This window comes from Leucopleurus acutus (genome assembly GCF_964270905.1).
Source record: "Leucopleurus acutus genome assembly, chromosome: 1".
NCBI classification, from domain to species: domain Eukaryota; kingdom Metazoa; phylum Chordata; class Mammalia; order Artiodactyla; family Delphinidae; genus Leucopleurus; species Leucopleurus acutus.
In genome coordinates this window covers 133183657-133204802 of record NC_139142.1, presented here as the reverse complement: position 1 = coordinate 133204802, position 21146 = coordinate 133183657, and the positions used below count along the sequence as shown (strand labels likewise).

Genomic DNA, 21146 nt, shown 5'->3' with positions numbered 1-21146 from the left:
ATAAAGGAAGAAAGTATAGCCTGACAGTTTATCATCTATAGACACACGACCACCTGTTAAGATGGGACTATCTAAGTAAAACATCTTAAATTTCATTTCTTTCTTTTTTTTTTGAAGGGGGGGTGTGCACTGCGTGTATTGTGGGATCTTAGTTCCCTGACCAGGGATTGAACCCGCACCCTTGGCAGTGAAAGCGTGGAGTCCCAACCACTGGACAGCCAGAGAATTCCCTACTTCTCTTTCTTTACTCACATTGTTTGAGGGACTTTGGGTAGACAACAAAGATAATTGAAGGATATTAAATGAAATTATAATAAGAGAAAGAGTGAGGAGAAATATAAATTCATAATGTTGTTCATGTAGGAAATCCAGTATTTACTGACCTATTCTTACCACCCTGAGTTTTTACTTTAACAGAATATACATTTTGAATGTAGATGTATAATTTCCTGAATTCAGGGAAATGTATTTTTTTTTAATTTTTTTATTTTTAAATAAATGTATTTATTTATTTTTGGCTGCGTTGGGTCTTTGTTTCTGTGCGAGGGCTTTCTCCAGTTGTGGCGAGTGGAGGCCACTCTTCATCACGGTGCGCGGGCCTCTCACTGTCACGGCCTCTCCCGTTATGGAGCACAGGCTCCAGACGCGGAGGCTCAGTAGTTGTGGCTCACGGGCTTAGTTGCTCCACGGCATGTGGGATCTTCCCAGACCAGGGCTCGAACCCGTGTCCCCTGCATTGGCAGGCAGATTCTTAACCGCTGCGCCACCAGGGAAGCCCACAGGGAAATGTATTTTAATGATGATTAGCTTTACGGAAGCCTAAAGTCATTATGCAGTTTTAATAATGCAAAGAAAGCAGACAGAAAAGATGAAAATAAACAGTTAACTACTATAATGAAGTAAACAGAGTATGTTCTTGGATTATGTGCCCATTTGTACATTCAGCTCACACGTATGTGCCTGTTCCTGTACTAGGGAATTAAAGGTGTCCGTAAGAAGCTTACAGTCTGGACATATTTGCTTTCTTGTATACACGCAATAGTAACCAAGCAGTTCTAATTCTCTTCTTCCTTAAAATTTTAAGGGAAATCTTCAGTGAAAGTGAAACAAAAGTATGGTTTAGTCTGTGATTGGTGGTAACAGAATATTTTTTTGTTAAGGATACTCACCTAGATTATCAAAAATAGCATCAAAATTATCTCATTGTAAACTTTGTCTTGGGCTTAGTCCTAAATTGAGAAACTGGAGAATTCTGGTAGGGATGAGATTTGTTTAAGATTTTTTGTTCTTCAGATTTATTCTCACTTTGGGGTTGTGCAAAGGACCTGCTTCAGGCACTGTGTCATTGTGTACTCAGCCCACTGTGAAAACTAGACCAAAAGTTGAGCTTTCCCAACCTTTAGTCTAGTACTACTTTGTACCACTAGGGTTTTGGAAAGGCCTTCATAGAAGTAGTCTGTGTCAATCCGTAACTTGTTTTGGATTTCGTGATTGCTGTCAGTGCTTGATAAATGGTGGGGATGGAGGAGGGGGACAGTGAGTAGTGAGTAGCTTATTTCTGATAGGTTCTGTCCAAATTAAGGGGAAGAGCTTTTAATTGGCCTCAGTTTATTTAACTTGGCTGAACCCCACCATATCTTTGTTAGCCAGTGATGAAAAAGCCAACAAATAGCTTTCTTTTGAGTCATATGTACAACACTAGAAGAAAGCATTTTATGTTAAAGGGTTCTGTGTTCCATTAGCTGCCCTGGTCTGTAGCCTACTGAGCCTGTGTTACCAGATGAATTACTAGTCCAGATGGCTAAACTGTTGGAGGATGTAAAACCAAAATCCATTTCAGGAAGCTGTCCACTTTGCTCAGTTTTGGATAGAGTCCATTCTAATTAGTGGTAACTCTTAATTTGTTTTAAAATATAATTTTAACTGTATGCTTTCTTGATTTTTTACCTAGGTTACACAATATCCTCCTATGCTTGAGACCTACAGACTACGTGTCCTACCAGAACTAATCAATGGTTTTTCATCTCCTGGAGATAAATTAGAGACATAAACATGGTGCCAAAAGAACTCCTTACCTTACTGTAACTCCAGTTTATTCGGACGTACTTTTGTATTGAAGAGAGGTATACAAATTAAGGATACCTGTGCAGAGACTCTGTCGTGTAGGATCATGGACCATCCTAGTAGGGAAAAGGATGAAAGACAACGGACAACTAAACCCATGGCACAAAGGAGTGGACACTGTTCCCGACCATCTGGCTCCTCAACATCCTCTGGGGTTCTTATGGTGGGACCCAACTTCAGGGTTGGCAAGAAGATAGGGTGTGGGAACTTTGGAGAGCTCAGATTAGGTAAGAACTTGGTTATATTATTGGCTTAGCCTAACAAGAACAACAGCAGCTATAATAAGCTTTGGTGCATTTCAAGACCAGCAGTTTATAATCTTATGAGAAGTTCTTATAATGAGGACCTATTGTTAAAAGAACTGAAGAATTTGTGAAGGAGACTATAGTCATTATCAGGTATAATTGTTATCCAGGGTTCATCCCTCTTTGTGTGTGATAGGATTTTAGATTTTCCACCAGTTCTGAGATTTTGTGATGTAGGGAGATCTACATACAGATATCAGTAAAACGAAGATTCTGATTTAGTTGGTTGGAGAGTAGAGCCCTGTATACTGTCTTTTTAACAAACTCCCAGTTGATTAAGATGCTGTTGGTCCTTGAACCACACTTTGAGAAGGGATTAAGGCCTTGTTTTAATTCAGAATCTACCCTTAGTAAGGGAAGAGTCAGTACTTACTCTGTAATATCCATACTTAGTCTGCAAGGAGATACATCAGTATTTAGAGAGGTTTTCCAACTGATACCATGTTTGCATTCCTTCCCAGAAGTCCCAACATCAGGATTGAGCTAGAACTCCAGGGAGAAGCTTTGCAATTTTTATTACCCAACCAAGGAAAGGATTTTTTATTTCAGGTATTGGTTTATGAGTGAGATGGTTTATAATGATAAAATCAACCAGTTTGAAGACGTGAAATTGGGAAGAAGGTACATTGGGTATTTAGAAACTTTTTATGGCCCTCCCTAGGTGAATGGGGAAGAGAAAATGAAGGATCTTGTGAATATGTGAAGTTGGTCACCAATCTGTATTGGTGCAGACTGTGACAAGGTCCTTTTTTAAGCTAAAGTGTTTTCTTATTTTTCATAGCTGTTGAGACTATGTAGTATTATGAAGACCCATCGTTAAGAGGCTTTGCTCTTTGAGGAAGTGGGAGCGTGGGAGTATAAGATGATTATTTTTGATTACCTCTGCTACTTCTCATGATTTTCCCAAAGGAGATCGAAAAAATCTTACCTCTCATCCCCCCATAGAGAGATTCAGGGAAACATCACTGTACTAGCCAGAGATCACTGGGTGTAGAATTGAATCTAGGGATGCTAAGAATGAATTTATTTTTACCACTAGAAGGCTGGGAGCCTGGAATTTTAAGACCTGACTAGGATAATGAAAGGCTTTTATATTTAGTGATGTGTTCATGTTCTGGTTAGTAAAGCCAGCAGATGCTACTGAAAATAGGAGTAAGATGTGTAATTTCACACTGCTTGAGTTCCTACCAACTACTGAGTTGCATTAGTAGCTACTTTTGTGACTATACATTTATATAATGGATTGACTTTGCTCTAACATCACAGTAGTACTTGAATTAAATAGATTATGACAAACATCCACAAAATTACTGAGGCAGTTTATAGTGCATATAAATTCATGCTTTCTCAAAACATCATAAAATTGTTTAATTTCTATAAAGATGAAGAAAAATCCTGGTCAATGAAAACTGCAAATGTATTTTATTTAATTACTTAAGTCTAGATTTGTATTATACGATCTTGACGTTTACACAGGAATGGAAAAATCTATTCAGGTAGAAGGATAGCTCATGTATATTTTCAGAGTGGTAAAGTGTTGTGTTTTATTTCCTCTAACGAATCTAGGGTGAATATGATGGATCCCATTTTGACTTGCATTGTAGTCAGTAGAAAGAACTTGTCTCTCTTTTCAAGTGGTTTTATTCTTGTGTGCTGATGAGGTTTTCATTAGCCCTGGGACCGTTATTGTTAGGGCATTGTATCTAGGAGTACTTTTTATCAACAGAAACCAGAAAAGTAACTTTCAGAATCATTTGATGTCTCCTGACAACAGGGTGTGCTGTATACCCCATTCCATTGTCCTCTTGCTATGGTATTAGGAAGTAGAAGATTGTGCAGACAACAGGAGGTGAAAACTGGGAAATTCCAAACTCAAGGCAGGAGCAGATAGGCCTCCACCCAGGCTGCCATTACAACGCTGTGCTTTCTTCTCCAAACTCATTTCTTTCTCTAGCTACCTGTCTCTTCTGTCCCTCAAATAGCCAAGTGCATTTGTGCCTCAGAGCTTTTACACCTACAATTCCTTCTGCTTGAAGGATTCTTTCTTCAAACTTTTGCTTTGCTGGTTGCTTTTCATCCCTTGGGCCTCAACTTTCATGTTACTCTCTCAGAGAAACCTTCTGTGACTTCTTTCCCACCTCCATTTAAAATAGCACATTACTCCCCTAGCCACATTCTGTCTCATCAAACTGCTTTGTTTTATTCATCGCATTGATCACTGTCTGACATTATTTTATGTATTTGTTTACCTGTTAATTGTCTCTCCTTAGTCCAGTATAAGCCCCTTGGAGGGCAGGGATTCTATCTGTGTTATTTGCTGATGTTATTTGTGGGCTGGATGGATAGATAGCCAGATGAGTAGGAAGAGGGGAGAAAAAAAATACATGGGCTCCTTTGGGTTCCTGGTATGTGGGGGTCGTGGTAGGTAGTGGCATTACTGCTTCAATAGACTCCAGAATTCCCGACAGAGAGCCAAAAAAGACGAGGGATGATTAGTGTATTTTGGCTCTATGTAAATCTGTTTCCACCTCATCATCCATTTAACAAACACTTCTTGAATATTTACTGTCTTGCTAGACTTGGGAAGGATACAAAGAATTACAAGATGTACTTAAGAATCTCACAGTATCAGGTGGTGGGGAGATAAATAAGGAGTATGGGGTTGACAGGTACACACCACTATGTATAAAATAGATAACCAACAAGGACCTACTGTATAGTACAGGGAACTGTAGTCAATATCTTGTAGTAACCTATAAAGGAAAAGAATCTGAAAAATATATATGTGTATGTATAACTGAATCAGTTCGCTGTATACCTGAAACAAACACAATATTATAAAAAAAAAGAATCTCACAGTCTAATGACAGAAAAAGAAAAACAAATTACAACATAAAGTGATAAGTATTATAATAGAGTGTATAAAAACTACACTGGCAGAGAAGGTTAATGAAGGTTTCACAGAGGAGCATGGTTTGATTGAGAGTAGTACGGGACTTCATTGGCGAGCACAAGGAAGAAGGACTGTCCAACAGCAGGATGCACAAACACTATGTGTTGTAAAATTGTTTAGCATATTGTCAGAGCAACAACTAGTTATACACGGCTGGGTTATGGGGTGTGAAGTGAAAGAAGAGTAATAGATGAGGCTATTAGATACGTTGGGAGCAGATTGTGAAGTGTTTGCTTGGTATTAAAGCATTTGGACTTTATCCTGTAGGCAGTGGAGTAGAATCATCAAGGGTTTTACAACAGAAGAGTGACATTATCTGGTTTGTATTCTAGAAAGATAATTCCCAGTATAAGATTAGATCAGATAGTAAAGAGGTTGACATCGTGTGGATTTTTGTTCTAATTGTACTTGTCACATTGTGTCATGTTTCTCCATCTCTCTACCTCAAGATATGCTTGATGGTAGTAATTTGCTTTATTAATATTCTCATATTTGTTCGTATTCTTAATTCCTTTTACTGTGTATGGCATATAATGGGTACCCTAAGTAGTCCAGGTCAGAAGTGGCCAGGCCTGCCTTAGCTCTGAAAATGGCAGTGAGATGTAGAGGAAGGGATGAATTAGGGAGAAATTTCAGAAGGAGACCTTAGGCAGGATTTGGTTACCAGTTATTTTGCCAGCGTGGGAAGACCAAGTGAATGAGGAAACCTTTAATAGAGCTAGGAAACATGGGATTAGAGTAGGCGATGGGGAAGGCAAGTAAGTTAGACTTTGAGAATATATTGACTTTGAGGATTATGTAGCATATATGCAGAAATGTGACTCTGAGACTTAGAAAAATTAGACTTCAGCTGGGATTAAGAAATCATTACCATGTAGGTGTTAATGAGCATGCAATCATCAGTGATGATATGATGCTTGTGGACCTTGTGTGAGTGAGGAGAGAAAGAGGGTGCATTTAAAGGATGCTGGAAGAGGAAGAACCTCAAGAGTAGAGAAGTCGAAAAGTCAAGACAAGAGTTTCTAGAGGGGTGGGGTGTTAAGCACAGCCTGTGCCCTAAGGCTAAACAGGAGAAGCTGATTATTATAGCCTTTGGTCTTTTACTTCTGTTTATATATTTCTTAGATGATTCCTTTTTTCCTTCCTTTTTGTTCTTCGTTTATTTTAATGAATACCTGTATTTTGTAACCAGGGGAAAAATAGCAATAAACATATCCTTTAAAGGAATGCTTTTAAAAAGAAAACATGCTGTTGCCCAAAATTTTTAAAAATTTTTTCTTAAAAGTATCTTCAAAGATAATTACTAATTTTGTTTAATTAATTTAATTTTCCAGAATAACAAATATGGATCAGGACATATTTTAGAAATGCAATCAAACTGTGCTGTAAACTTGCTTTTATCACTTAATACAGCATGAATTTCTATTGTTTCAGCTTAAATATAGATCATTTTTAATGTCTGTATGTAGAAATTTATTAGCTAGTCTTAATACACATATAAATTATTTCTGTTTTTTAATTATAAGTAATACTATCTGAACATCCTTGTAGATACTTGTAATAAATACATCCTTGTAGTAGTCTAAGCTTGGTTGATTATTTTCTTAGGATAAATCCTGGAAGTGTACTTTCTGTGTCAAAGATACATACATATTTGTGATTTTCTTACACATTGTCAATTTGCCCTCCAGAAAGATGGTTTTCCTTTACTTTCTGTGTGAGCCTGTGTGTGTGTGTGTGTGTGTGTGTGTGTGTGTGTGTGTGTGTGTGTGTGTGTGTGTTGTGTTTGTGTTTCTCCTTCAAAAACCTTGAACATTATCGAGAATCTTTTCATCTATGCTAGTCTGATAGGGGAAAATGGTATCTTGTTAAATGTGTATGTGTTCATGGGTGAAGTTAAACATCTTTACACATTTATTTATATTTCTTCTTTTAAGAGTTGCTTGTTTGTGGCCTTTGCATATTTTTCAATGGAAAGATTATTTCTGTGGCATCTTACCTATGTATATTGCCTCAATAGAAAGGGGAATTTTGAAGATTTGAGAAAGGAAGATTGATGAAGGATGATCGTGGATAAAAGGTAGGAGGACACAATGGAGTGGAAACAGATCTGCAGGTTGTTTTTTATTTCTCACCGCTGTGGCCTCTCCCGCTGCGGAGCAGCAGGCTCCGGACGCTCAGGCTCAGCAGCCATGGCTCACAGGCGCAGCCACTCCGCGGCATGTGGGATCTTCCCGGACCGGGGCACGAACCCGTGTCCCCTGCATCAGCAGGCAGACTCTCAACCACTGCGCCACCAGGGAAGCCCTTTTTTTTTTTTTTTCCTTTTTTTTTTTTTTTAATTAAAGTTTTGAGTCTCCTGAATCAGGCCTGGAAAGAATCATGTAAACATTAAGATAAAAATGATTCTATTCCTCCAGAATTTAGAAAATATGTATCCCTAGTCTACAAATAACAGCTTTTTTTCCTTCTTAGTTGCAAGAATAAGTAGATAGGTGATTTCATATCCTAACAAGTATGTGCCTATGTTTATGGGAGACCATTTAGACTAAACAATCTTGCATATAAATTTTAATAATTTTTATACTGTCTTTGTGAAATAGTATCTTGTTAGAGAATGTTTTTACTTACACGTAAGAAAATGGAGGCACAAAGAATTGACCTTTTTATTCTATTCCATCTTTGGTATCTGGTGAAATATGTAAAAGTACATTAGAACAGAAGGATGTTTCTGACAAAGGTAAATTGTGTAAGGGTATCAGCTTGTCCTGTGACACATTCCTCCCTTCCTTCTAAAATAAGACACTTATTTCTATGACTAAAGTAGAGTGTACATGACAACTTCTCTGCATATTGTTCTTTCCATATCTGAATTACTTAAGTATCACTAATGAACTTAAATTGGGACTTATAACTTCAGCTCTTACCAGCCAGTTCTGTTTCTGGCAGTTGTGATAATTAACAGTTTGCAGTTGCATATTATATAAAGCAATTGGTTTCATATTACATCCCACAAAGTCTTGGAGCCCTTGATTTCCTACTTCAAGAGAATGGGAAAGGAAAAGTGAGCAGGCAGGACTCTCTCTTACCTTTATATTGAGTTTTCAGCAAGATTTTGTTTAAAAGGTATGGGTCTGTTGTGTTAAAATTTTTTGAAAAGCATTCATCTGAAAGAATATAGGCTTAAGATAAAATAAGATTTAAAAGTGTTTCTTTTCTAGTTGAAAGTGAAAGCATTGTAAAATCAAATGTTTACTTTTTTATTAATAGTTTCATAGGAAATCTTAGCATTTTGAACAAATGAAACTCAATCTATATCAGCCAAAAATCAAGCCAGTCAGCAAAACAAAAAAACTGATACAAAGTTGGCCCTCCATATCCACAGGTTCTTCACCTCTGGGTTCAAGCAACCAGGGGTGGAAAACACTCTGGGGAAAAATAGTCCCATAAAGTTCCAAAAAGCAAAACTTAAATTTGCCCTATTACAGGTGACTCTTCACATAGGATTTACATTGTATTTATAATTATTTACCTAGTATTTACACTGTACTAGGTGTTATAAGTAATCTAGAGATGTAGATCTAGTATACAGAGGATGTTCCTAGGTTATATGCAAATAATATGCCATTTTGTAAAGGGACCTTGAGCGTCCACAGCCACAGACTTTGGTATCCATGGGGGTCCTGGAACCAGTCCTCCACAGAGAGTAAGGGGCTACTGTATTGTGCTTTTATAACATTGTTAAAGTTTCCCTATAAATTTGCAAATGTTGGGGTCTGTGGATGGAACAAACTAAAAACAAGTTTTAGAAGTCGTGTCATTACTTTCTGCCTCAAGTGGTTAAAAGTAAGAGCCCTGAGTCAGATTTCCTCTCCAAGTTTCATTTTTTTTCCTCCGTAAGAGGAGGGTAATAATAATATCTATCTTACAGATTTGTTGTAGAGATAAAATTTAGATAATGCATATAATCACCTAAAACAGTGATTGACAGATAGTGAGCACTTGGTTTGTATACATAATACAAAACATTGTTTAAATTTTTGTTTTATTTTTTTCCAACTTGTATGAAGAAAAATTTCAAAATTTTACAAAAAACTAAAATGGATGGGATGGTGAGGATCCATAATAACACCTAGATTTACCAGTTGTTAATATTTTGTCCCATGTACTTTATACCTCTTTGGAGATATGTATGTGTGTACATTTGTTTATGTGTTGTAGTAAGTTGTAAGACTGATAAAACATATTTTTCTCCCCCTCAGAAGGGGATACTTAGGTTCCTGCTTCATAGATATGTAACGAATTATATCATTTGTTTTCTGCAGTATGCTGTGGAGGGATTCAATTTAAATTATGATCCCAGAAATAATGTATTTTAACTTTCTTGGAAAACTACAAATGAATGTAAAGTTATTGTTCCTAATAGTATTGTAGTTTAAATTTCTTTTGGAATTGCATCCTGTTGGTTCTAACTCAAGCACAGTTTGCTGAGGTTAAACAGCTTTAACAGATGTTGAGGAAGAATTCTTTTTGCCAGTAGCATAATCCACCAAAAAATGGTAGGAGCAAATAGTTTTAACCACATTCGCTGATGCACAGACTGTGTCATGTTAATATGGTAACTTTAGAAGTATCACAGATATGATAACTTGCAGGATTATGCATTGACATCTTGGCTAGTTAATCAGGAGAACTTAACAGTAAAATTTTCAGGATTGCTAAACCAGTTTGGAATTGTTCAGCAGGAGTACAAAACTAGGACGATTAAGGATTTAATTATGAAGAGAGTTCAGACTCAATATTTATGTGATGATCATGCATCCTAAGGAGAAAACTGTCTGAACTTATGGCCATACTTTTCCAGAAAATGGCAAAGCTCTTACCAAAGCAAATGGAGCCCATCTTCCAAAATGTTGACATCTATAGTCTGCTTTTTTCCCACCTATTTTACTTGTTCTGTCTTCTTCCTTTTGTCATTTCATTGGGCTTTTGGAAAGGAATAGAGTGAAATGCCTACATTTTCTCTGCCATGTTAAACCAGATGTCTCTATGTATCATATATTTTTATTCAGCAAGGCATTTGTTTGACAGACTTTTGTGATAGTCCAGTAAGACATTTAGAAATATGAGTTGGCTGAGAAGATAGTTGAGATTTGTAGTTGTTTTAACCACCTCACCAAAGAGAATCGGATCATTGTCATCACTGATGCTGAACAGTAGAGCTCTGTATTTTGATTCCATTCAGTTCAACCGTGAATTGGATGGAGATCTTTGAAGGACATAGTAATGAAATCCTCACATAATACAGTGCTTGAGGTGGGACAGCTAATATAGTGACTGGTTAACAGAATCAAGATTCAACATTAAATTTTTTGAAAAAGCAGTGACTTGAACAAAAGACTTGACCATGATTCAAGAATCCTACTCTACAGTTTCAAGTCTGACAACTAGATTGGCGACACTTATATGAAAAAGTTGGCTCTGAGTTTACTATGAGACAGGAGTGGGATTTACCCCCAAAAAGCTCATGGTAACTTAGAATGATTTAATAGATAAGATCTTTCTTAAGTTTTGGACCTCTAAGGAACGTCGGCATTGTCTAGTCCAAACTTCATCATTTTAAAAATGAAAGAAATTAGAAATTAAACAACTTAGTCAAGGTAAAATAAACTAGCTTGCCACAGAGTTGGAACTAGAGCCCAGGTCTGGGACATCCCAGACAGATATTTCTATTATATACCATGTAGTTTCCCTACTTATTGGTTAAGTGTGCAGTTGAAATACTACATGCTGGGGGAAAAAAAAGGTTTAAAAGGACATAAGAAGTAATTTTAAATTCCAAAGGTTATAATCATTTACATTCAGTATAATTATACCTATTACCAAGAAAAGAAATATAAAGTATAAAAATGATAGCCAATAATCTTTTCTCTAAGTATCACTATCTAGTTTCTATGTTGAACCAACTTTAATCTTCAGGGATTTTCTGGGAGGTAAGGAGGGAAAACTTTGGCTAATTGATTAATAAATTTTTAATTATTTTTAATTTTGCAAAGTATAGATTTTAAATTTAGAGTAAAATCAAAGTGGAGGAGATTATAAACACTGTTCTTTATTCTACCCTTAGCTTTTTATTTGACTAAGGTACAGTGGGAAGTGAGGGTAGAGATGTGAGCAGTCTGTTCTTGACTAGCTGTGGGCCATGATACAGATTTGGACTTTGTCATGTAGGCAGTTAAAAAAAAAAAGCACAAACAAAACAAACTTGGAAGGAATTGCATGTCATGTTTTCCACCCCTGTACCCCGCCCCTCCGCAGAGATCATAAATTAATTAGAACTTCTGATCTCACTGCCCCTTCCCACAAAAGGTATCATTTTTCTGTACTGTTAAAAAACACAGAGCAGTCTTGTTTTATCTAGTGGTGCTGATATTAAAGGATAATAGGGGAGTTCTCCAGTTTGTCTGGATGATAGAAAGCTGAAACAGTAAATGCCTTGTGATTTAAGTAATTCTAAGTGTTTCTTTGATTAAAGGGCTCTTGTAGGTAGTTTAGGCTAATGTCTGTGCTGTGAAACTAAAAGTTAACATTTCTTTTTTGAGATTGTCATGTTCCTTTTTCTACTTTATGTTATAAACTACTTCAGAGATAGAGTAATCTAAATAATAATTAGATTGTTTGGTTTTGAGCACCTAGCCTATAGAGAAGTTAATGGTAATTCCAATTCATGAAGCTTGTTTTGTTTCTGTTTGTTTGGATTTTGTTTTTGTAGACAGAATTGTAACATTACAGAAAATTAGAGCAGCTCTTTGTTTAGTTGTGTGTAAATGTATATATGTTTATATATACATGCATATACATATATATGTACTTTGGTATAAACGAAGTTGGCTGTGCTTTGAGATTCTGCCTTTTTTATTTACTAAATTCCTATATGTGACTTTCGTAATTATAAGTTTAATGGCTATTCTGTTTCTTCAAGTGGATTACCACAACCGTTACTATATAATTGGGCTTCGTTTTCTTCTAGCTTTTATTATTATTATAAGTAAATAACACAATAAACATGTTCATGAAGATAGGTTATTATTAGAACTATAACACATTATTCTCTCTAGCTTGCTAGATAAATTAGTTTTATATAGAGCAGAAAATTTACACATCAGTGATGAAAGTGTAATTATTTTTCTACAGTTTTATTATACTCTAAAATACTCATATTTCAGAATAGACAAGGCTAAATGTAGCATTTTTTCACAAAAATTTATGTAGAATATAAATTAACAGTAATGTAAATTAGAATTATAAATTACATTTGTTGAAATTTTTATCCATGTTATAGTAAAACTGTACATGGTCTCATTTTTCTTAATAAGCTCCAGCTCTCTGCATCAAAGCTGAGGACTAGCAAACCAAAACAACAATAAAAATAAAAAATTTCTTAGCAGTCAAAATAGATATCTTAGGATCTGTGTACCCAGAAGTTCCTGTGCTTCAGACCTTCAGTCTTTTTCTTAAAGCCTTTGTGTTCTTATTCTATATGCATTTCTAACAAGCTTATTAGTTTTCTTAATCTTCCATAGAGTACAAACACAGAAGGAAGAGGGAATTACATATATCAAGAAGTGATCACTGATAGACTGATAGCAAGGGAGGTAACAAAGTCACAGAGCAGAACAGTCTGGGTAGAATAGCCTTATATACTGGATTAACCCCTAAGGGTGTTTGCTCAAGTGGGGTAATATAATTATTACTCATCTTGAGTAGATTCATCAAGGAAAAAAAATCAGATATTCATGGAAACGTTTTTATTGAGGTGCAATTGACATATAACATTATATTAGTTTCAGGTGTACACATGATGATTCATTATTTGTATATATTGCAAAATGATCACCACAGTAAGTCTAGTTAACATCCATCCCCGCACATATTTACAAAATTTATTTTTCTTATGATGAGAACTTGTAAGATTTCCTCTCTTAGTAACTTTCAGATATTATTAACATTATTATTAACACAGTACAGTATTATTAACTTTAGTCATCATGCTGTACATAGCATCCCCTGTGACTTATTTATTTCATAACTTTAAGTTTGTAAAAAAATGTAATGCTTCATGAATTTGCATGTCATCCTTGCACGGGGGTGGGGGGCACGCTAATCTCTATCAATTTTAGTAAATAGTATGCTGCTAGAGTGAACACCCGATACTCTCTTTATGAAACATGAAGCTTTAGAAACATTTCCATTGTAAATGATTTTACTTTTTAACTTTAATTGAAAGAGTGTCACTTCACTTTTCTGAAAAATTTATTTATATAAAAGAATTCCCTACTTGAGGTTTAAGAGATATTAATATTTTTCTAATTAAAAGACAGTATGGGGAATTCCCTGGCGGTCCAATGGTTAGGAGTCCACACTTCCACTGCCAGGGGCCAAGGTTCGATCCCTAATCAGGGAACTAAGATCCTGCAACTGCACGGCTTGGCCAAAAAAAAAAAAAAAAAAGGCAGTATGCTTCTGAGAATGGATAATGAAAGAAGAGGTCTGAATCATTATTATGCAAAAGTATCTATGTTTAATCCAAAAATGAAATTAAGAAAGCAGTTTCATTTACAATAGTATCAAAAGAGAATAAATTTAACAAAATGACTGTAAAATTTATACTCTGAAAACCACAAAACATTTTGGAAAGGAATTAAAGAAGACCTAGATAAATAACAAGGTCCTACTGTATAGCACAGGGAACTATATTCAATATCCTGTGATAAACCATAATGGAAAAGAATATAAAAAATATATATATATGTGTGTGTGTGTGTGTGTGTGTGTGTGTATATATATATATATATATAAAACTGAGTAACTTTGCTATACAGCAGAAATGAAACACAGCATTGTAAATTAAAAAAAAAAAAGAAGAAGAAGACCTAAATACCTGGAAAAACATTCACATTCAGGGATCAGACTTAATATTGTTAAGATGTAGTACTCCCCAAATTGATTTACAGATTCAACACAACCCCTGTTAGAATCCCAGCTGGCTTTTTTGCATAAATTGACAAGCTGATCCTAAAATTCATGTGGAGTTGCAAGGGACCCAGAAGAACCAAAACAATATTGAAAAAGAAGAACAAAGTGATGACTCTCACTTTTTGATTTTAAAGCTTACTACAAAGCAACAGTAATCAGGACACTGTGGTACTGGCATTAGAATAGACATATAGGTCAATGGAATAGAATTGAGAATCCAGATATGAATCTATGGTCCGTTGCTTTTCTACTAGTGTGTCAAGACTATTCAGTGGGGAGAGGATAATTTCTTCAACAAATGGTGCTAGGAGAACTGGATGTTCACGTACAAAAGATTGAATTTGAACCTTTACCTCATACTATACAAAAGTTAACCCAAAATGTGTCGAAGAACTAAATGTAATAATAGCCCAAACTGTAAAACTCTTAGAAGAAAAGATAAGGGTAAATCTTCAGGTCCTCAGATTTGGCAGTGGACTCTTAGATATGACACCAAAAGCACAAATAGCAAAAGAAAAAATAGATAAATTGGATTTCATCAAAATGAAATTTTTTGTGCTGCAAAGGACGTCCTGAAAAAAAGTAAAACAACAATCCATATAATGGGAGAAAATATTTACAAATCATATCTAATAAGGGACTAGTATTTCAGGTATATGAAGAACTCTTAGACCTTAACAATAAAATGACAAATAACCCGATTTTACTTTTATTCTTTTTTTTGGCCGCACCGCGTGGTATGCGGGATCTTAGCTCCCCAACCAGGGATTGAACCTGTGCCCCCTGCAGTGGAAGCAAGGATTCTTAACCAGTGAACCGCCAAGGAAATCCCCAAATAACCCGATTTTTAAATGGGCAAAGGATTTGAATAGACCTTTCTCCAGAGATGACATAGGAATGGCCATTAAGCACATGAAATGATGCTCAACATCAGTAGTCATTGGGGAAATGCAAATCAAAATCACAGTGAGATCCCACATGATACCTACTAGGGTGGCTGGAATCAAACAGATAATAAGTGTTGACTGGTGAGGATGTGCAGAAATTAGAGACCTCACATGCTGCTGAAGGGTATGTAAAATGGTACAGCCACTTTGGAAAACAGTTTTGCAGTTCCTCAGAATGTTAAACATAAGAGTTACCTTTCTTCCTGCAGTTCCACTCTTAGGCACATACCCAAGAGAAGTGAAAACATTATTCACACAAAAACCTATACGTGAATGTTCATAGTGGTATTTTTCATAGCTAAAAGGTAGAAATAAACCAAATGTCCACCACTTGATTAATAGATAAACAAAATGTGGTATTATTTGGCCATGAATGAACAAATGAATCCAGGAATAAAAATACATGCTATTGATGAACATTATGCTAAATGAGAGAAGCCAGTTAAAAAAGACCACATATTATGTGATTCCATTTGTATGAAATATACGTAATAGATGAATCTATTGACTCACAGAAACTATTGAGACAGAAAGTAGATTCGTGGTTGCTTAAGGACTGGTGTTTAGAGGTGAGAGAGGGACAGGACGACTGATGGGTGGGTAATAGCTAAAGAGTATGGGGTTTATTTTATTTTGGGGGGGGGTTTGAGGTGATAGAAATATTCTAAAATTGATGTGACAGTTGCATGATTCTGAGAACATACTAAAACCCAGTGAATTGTACACTTTAAATGGGTAAATTGTATGCTATGTGAATTACATCTCAAAAGCCGTTACCAAAAAATGTACATAGGCTTAGTCAAAATTAATATGCAGACTTACAAATATGATTATGTAACTTCATGTTAGAATTAAGTAGTGTAATCACTTAGTATAGGTTGAAATGATTTTTCCCTCTTGCGAAACTATATTTAGAATTAAACTAGGGAAAGTTTCAAATCTCATCACATTTTGAACATTTTTAAATTTTTCAATAAATTATTGATTAGAGATAAAACTGTTATTTCATTTGTGGTCAGTCTTAAGTTATACTTTGTAAATCATGATTTTGTATTATTATACATATCTGTTTCACTGCTTCATAATCACTTTAATAACCAAGAGAGATTTTTTTTTTCCTGCAAGGTTTTTAAGGTAATCTAAAGAAATGCAGTTTTCAGTACAGATAGTGCTGCTTTGATGTTTATTCTTATTACCCACATGGAAAGATTTTTTGACTTTAAATGAGAATCTGATGGTTGTAGGTTAAGAACCTTTCAGTTCCAGCCCCTAAAGCAGCAAAAGTTTTACTAAAAAATACTACATTGCCTAAATTCTACAAATTAGAGTTTAGCAAGTCCATTGAATTAAGCTTTCAGTTACTTATACTTTATTTGGAATTAAGTTAGTTTCTTCTTCTTCTTCTCAAGTACAAACCCATTTATTGTTATATCTTGATGTGGTCTCTCCAAAGACCATGTTCTCCCATTACAAATTTCGAGTGACCCTGCTCAAAATGACAGTAGTTATTATTACTGACCAGGTAGGTCTTGCAATTTCTTATTTTCCTAGAAATGGCATTTGTGGGTCTGAAAGGGATGCCCAAATTCATTTTTTTAACAACACAACATTTACCATCTTGACGATTTTTAAGTGTACAGTTTAGTAGGGTTTAGTATATTCATATTGTTGTGAAACAGATCTCCAGAACTTTTTTTCATCTTCCCCAACTGAAACTCTATACCCATTAAACAGAATCCCCTTTTCCCTCTCCCTACAGCCCCTGGTAACCACCATTCTACTTTCTGTTCTATGAATTTGACTACTTTAGATGCCTCATTGAAGTGGAATTATATAGTATTTGCCTTTTGGTGACTGGCTTATTTCTTTAGCGTAATGTCTTCAGGGTTCACCAACATTGTAGCACATGACAGAATTTCTTTTTAAGGCTGAATAATATTCTGTTGTATGTATATACCACACTTTTTTTATCCATCCATTCTCCATTCATCCATTGATGAACATTTGGGTTGCTTCCACCTCTTGGCTATTGTGAGTGAAATTAAGTTGGTAGCTTCTTAATGCTTAGCTTAAGATATTAAAGTTTTGTTGTGGAGGAAGAAACAGCAGTTCCAAAATAAGACTAAAAAATGAGGAAAGGTAATCCTGAATAGGGTGACTACCTTTTTGCCCTGGTTGTCCTTGGTGGCCAGTGAGAGTAGTTTATGATATCAGCTCAACTTACACTTCCCAAAGACTTCTTTCTGAGGAGGACTGTCTTTTATGGCCCAATATGCTACTAGATGGAATGCAAAGTGGATTTGACAATTTTGTTGTCCCTCCTCAAAAAGAAAAGACTTGGACACACTGAGACCTTTATTTATTTTTTTATTACTAACAACATGGTCCTCTGACGTAGGAAGCCTTGCGCTTTCTTATTGTGGATCACTTCATTGGAGTCAGGTCACTTCTTCGTGCATTGTATGGATATACCACATTTTGTTTTATCTGTTTATCAGATGATGGACATTTTAGTTATTTCTACATGTGAATACTCTATGACGCAGGGTATGTGCCCAGGAAAATGCATATCTATGTGCACCAAAAAATTGTGTTCGAGAATGTTCAAACTGAACATCTAAGTCATTATGCAAACTAATAAACATGAACTACTCCCCCAATTTTTTTTTTAAAAAAAGGAAAAGAATGAGCTATTAATACATGCAACAAAATGGATGAACCTCAGACATAGTGTTGGGCAAAAGAAGCCAGACACAAAAGAGTGGTTACTGTATATTTCCATTAACAGATGTTCAAAATAGGCAAAACTAATTTCTTGCAATTAAACAGAACAGGTAACTTTAGGTAGTGGTAAATGAGGATTACTGATTTGGAATAGGCACAAGAAAGCCTATTGGAGAGCTGAAAATGTTCTCTCCCTGGATGGTTACATAGGTATATATATGGATATGTGAAAGTTCACTGAATTATACATTTTACATGTGTGCACTTTACTTCATGTTAATTATGCCTCAATTAAAAAGAAGAATAAATGTAAGAAAGATTTAGGGGATATCATTTGTGCAAGAGGATTAAAATTTGGTTTTAGATGTTAACAGCATGTGTTAGTGGCCCTCACACAGCTTTCCACTGTTCCTCAGGAGGAGCTACTTCACAATCACTGGCTCTAAACAAAGCTGAAAAATTATATGCCAGACTCCAGGAAATTGTCCAAATAATTAACAGTAAGTTAGCATTGCTTTTAATGTAAGTACCTTCATTACAATGAGAAAGAAATGGACATAAGTGCATCACTGGGATTTGTGAAGTTTTCAGATACTGTGGCTTCTCTAATTTGTACATTAGTTGAATGCCTAATTTTAAACGTGCATACTTTTCTACTCCTGCAACTTCATTAATATATTTCTTTCCTCTTAAAACTTGCATTATCATTTAGAATGGAGGTCATATTCTTCTTGGCAGGAAAATATTAATGAAATATTGGACCATTTTGGCCTGATGATCAGGTTCAAGTCATTGACAGTCCATAGTTTTAGTTCTTCTAGAATCAATTGTTTTACCTTTAACTGTGTTCATAATTGTGCTTTTTTCACTTTCAACCCTTTTGCTTTTCAAAGGACCATTTGGACTTTTCTTCCTGAATGGCTGAAATGTCGACTAGGTACTGTAACTTTTTCAGTATCCGCAGATCTCCATTTGGTCTTTTAATTTTTCACATTTATGTGGCAGGTCTTCAAATAGCAAGTAATCCATCTGCTCTAAAGAATACTTCAAATCTATTAAAGATCTGTTATGAAATATTTACTGATGAAATAACATAACCTCTGGGATTTGTTTCAAAATCATTTCGTTATTGAAATTGGGTGAGGTTATATCGGGGAATCATTGTATAAGTGAGATTTTGCATAATAAAATTTTTAAAAACTAAAGTACTTCGTTATTTTTCTGCTGTAGAGTATCATGCTTTCTGGAGTGATTCATTCCAGCTTTGTTTTTTTTTTCCCCCTCACCACTATAATGTAGAAAGTTTTACACACTTGCTTAAAGCATCGCCTCTGTAAGTACTTCATAGGTCACCCTCTTGAAATGGAGTACAGGTCCTTCTTTGGCCTCATTTATCAATGACATCATCCACCCTCTTCTACCTCACTCTGATCAGTCTCACTCCAGACTTTCAGCTGAAAATGAGGATTTTTCTAACAGATTATTCAGAATAGACTATTATGTTTAACAGTTTAGGAAAGTCATAGTAACTAGTTGTCTGACCTAAGCTTTTCATCTCAAAATGAAATAATTGAAATTGCTTTTCAGAAGGTTTTTATTAATGGCTTTTATTTTTTTCACCATGACTCACACTAAAAAAATACATACTATATTGTGATCCATTATATACAGAATTTAATATTGTGTATGTCTGAAGCAAAAGTTTTATGAAATAATACACCTTGCTAAGTGTCATGTACTCTTTTAAATTTTATACTACTTTTCTTTAAAGAATGTATTGGTCAGGACCCACTGTATTTATTTCACACTCCACTAATCGATCATGTTCTGCAGTTTAGAAAACATTTTAACATTGTCTAAAACAGATATGTCTTACATATTAATAGTAAACATGCTCTATACCATTACCAGTGGTGTTAAGGAAGATTTAATAAGATTTTTTATAATAAACTACTTACTGGTATTGATAAGTAATCCCTTCAAAAAACTTCGCACAAGAAACAATTATCATTGCTGTTAACTACTAACCATTTGGGAACTCTTTCTGCATAGTGTACTAATAAACTAGTAGAATTAAGTTAGTAAAAATTAAAAAACCCTCTGGCTTCTTTCTTTAAAGTTGTAGTGTTTATTATCTTCTTACCCTTGATCATGCTGCCTACTTAAAGAGATGCTATCTGGGTGGTAAAGGCAGTAGGCCAGCCTCTTTGCCTTAAATAGACATGGTAAACAATCTGAGTTACATAGAAGTGGTTTCTTGGTTTTTGTTTGATTTTTTTTTGAATTTTATTTTCTTTATTTTTTTATACAGCAGGTTCTTATTAGTTATCCATTTTATACATATTAGTGTATACATGTCAATCCCAATCTCCCACTTCATCCCACCACCACCACCACCCCTGCCTCCGCTTTCCCCCCTTGGTGTCCATATGTTTGTTCTCTTCATCTGTGTCTCAATTTCTGACCTACAAACTGGTTCATCTGTACCATTTTTCTAGTTCCACATATACACATTAATAATACGATATTTGTTTTTCTCTTTCTGACTTACTTCACTCTGTATGACAGTCTCTAGATGCATCCACGTCTCTACAAATGACCCAATTTCATTCCTTTTTATGGCTGAGTAATATTCCATTGTATATACGTACCACATCTTCTTTATCCATTCGTCTGTCGATGGGCATTTAGGTTGCTTCCATGACCTGGCTATTGTAAATAGTGCTACAGTGGACATTGGGGTGCATGTGTCTTTTTGAATTATGGTTTTCTCTGGGTATATGCCCAGTAGTGGGATTGCTGGGTCATATGGTAATTCTATTTTTAGTTTTTTAAGGAACCTCTATACTGTTCTCCATAGTGGCTGTATCAATTTACATTCCCACCAACAGTGCAAGAGGGTTCCCTTTTCTCCACACCCTCTCCAATATTTGTTGTTTGTAGATTTTCTGATGATGCCCATTCTAACTGGTATGAGGTGATACGTCATTGTACTTTTGATTTGCATTTCACTAATAGTGATGTTGAGCAGCTTTTCATGTGCTTCTTGGCCATCTG

At 35.4% G+C, this 21146-nt stretch overlaps 1 protein-coding gene across 2 annotated transcripts in view; it reads left to right on the top strand.

The window, feature by feature from the left end:
* CSNK1G1 (casein kinase 1 gamma 1) overlaps window positions 1–21146 on the top strand; it is a 149540-nt gene that overhangs the window by 44631 nt on the left and 83763 nt on the right. For both annotated transcript variants that reach the window (XM_082850723.1, XM_082850722.1), the window contains exon 2: window positions 1952–2351. In XM_082850723.1, the coding sequence (XP_082706849.1) occupies window positions 2171–2351 (181 nt within the window). In that variant the 5' untranslated portion in view covers window positions 1952–2170. The remainder of the gene's footprint in view (window positions 1–1951; window positions 2352–21146) is intronic.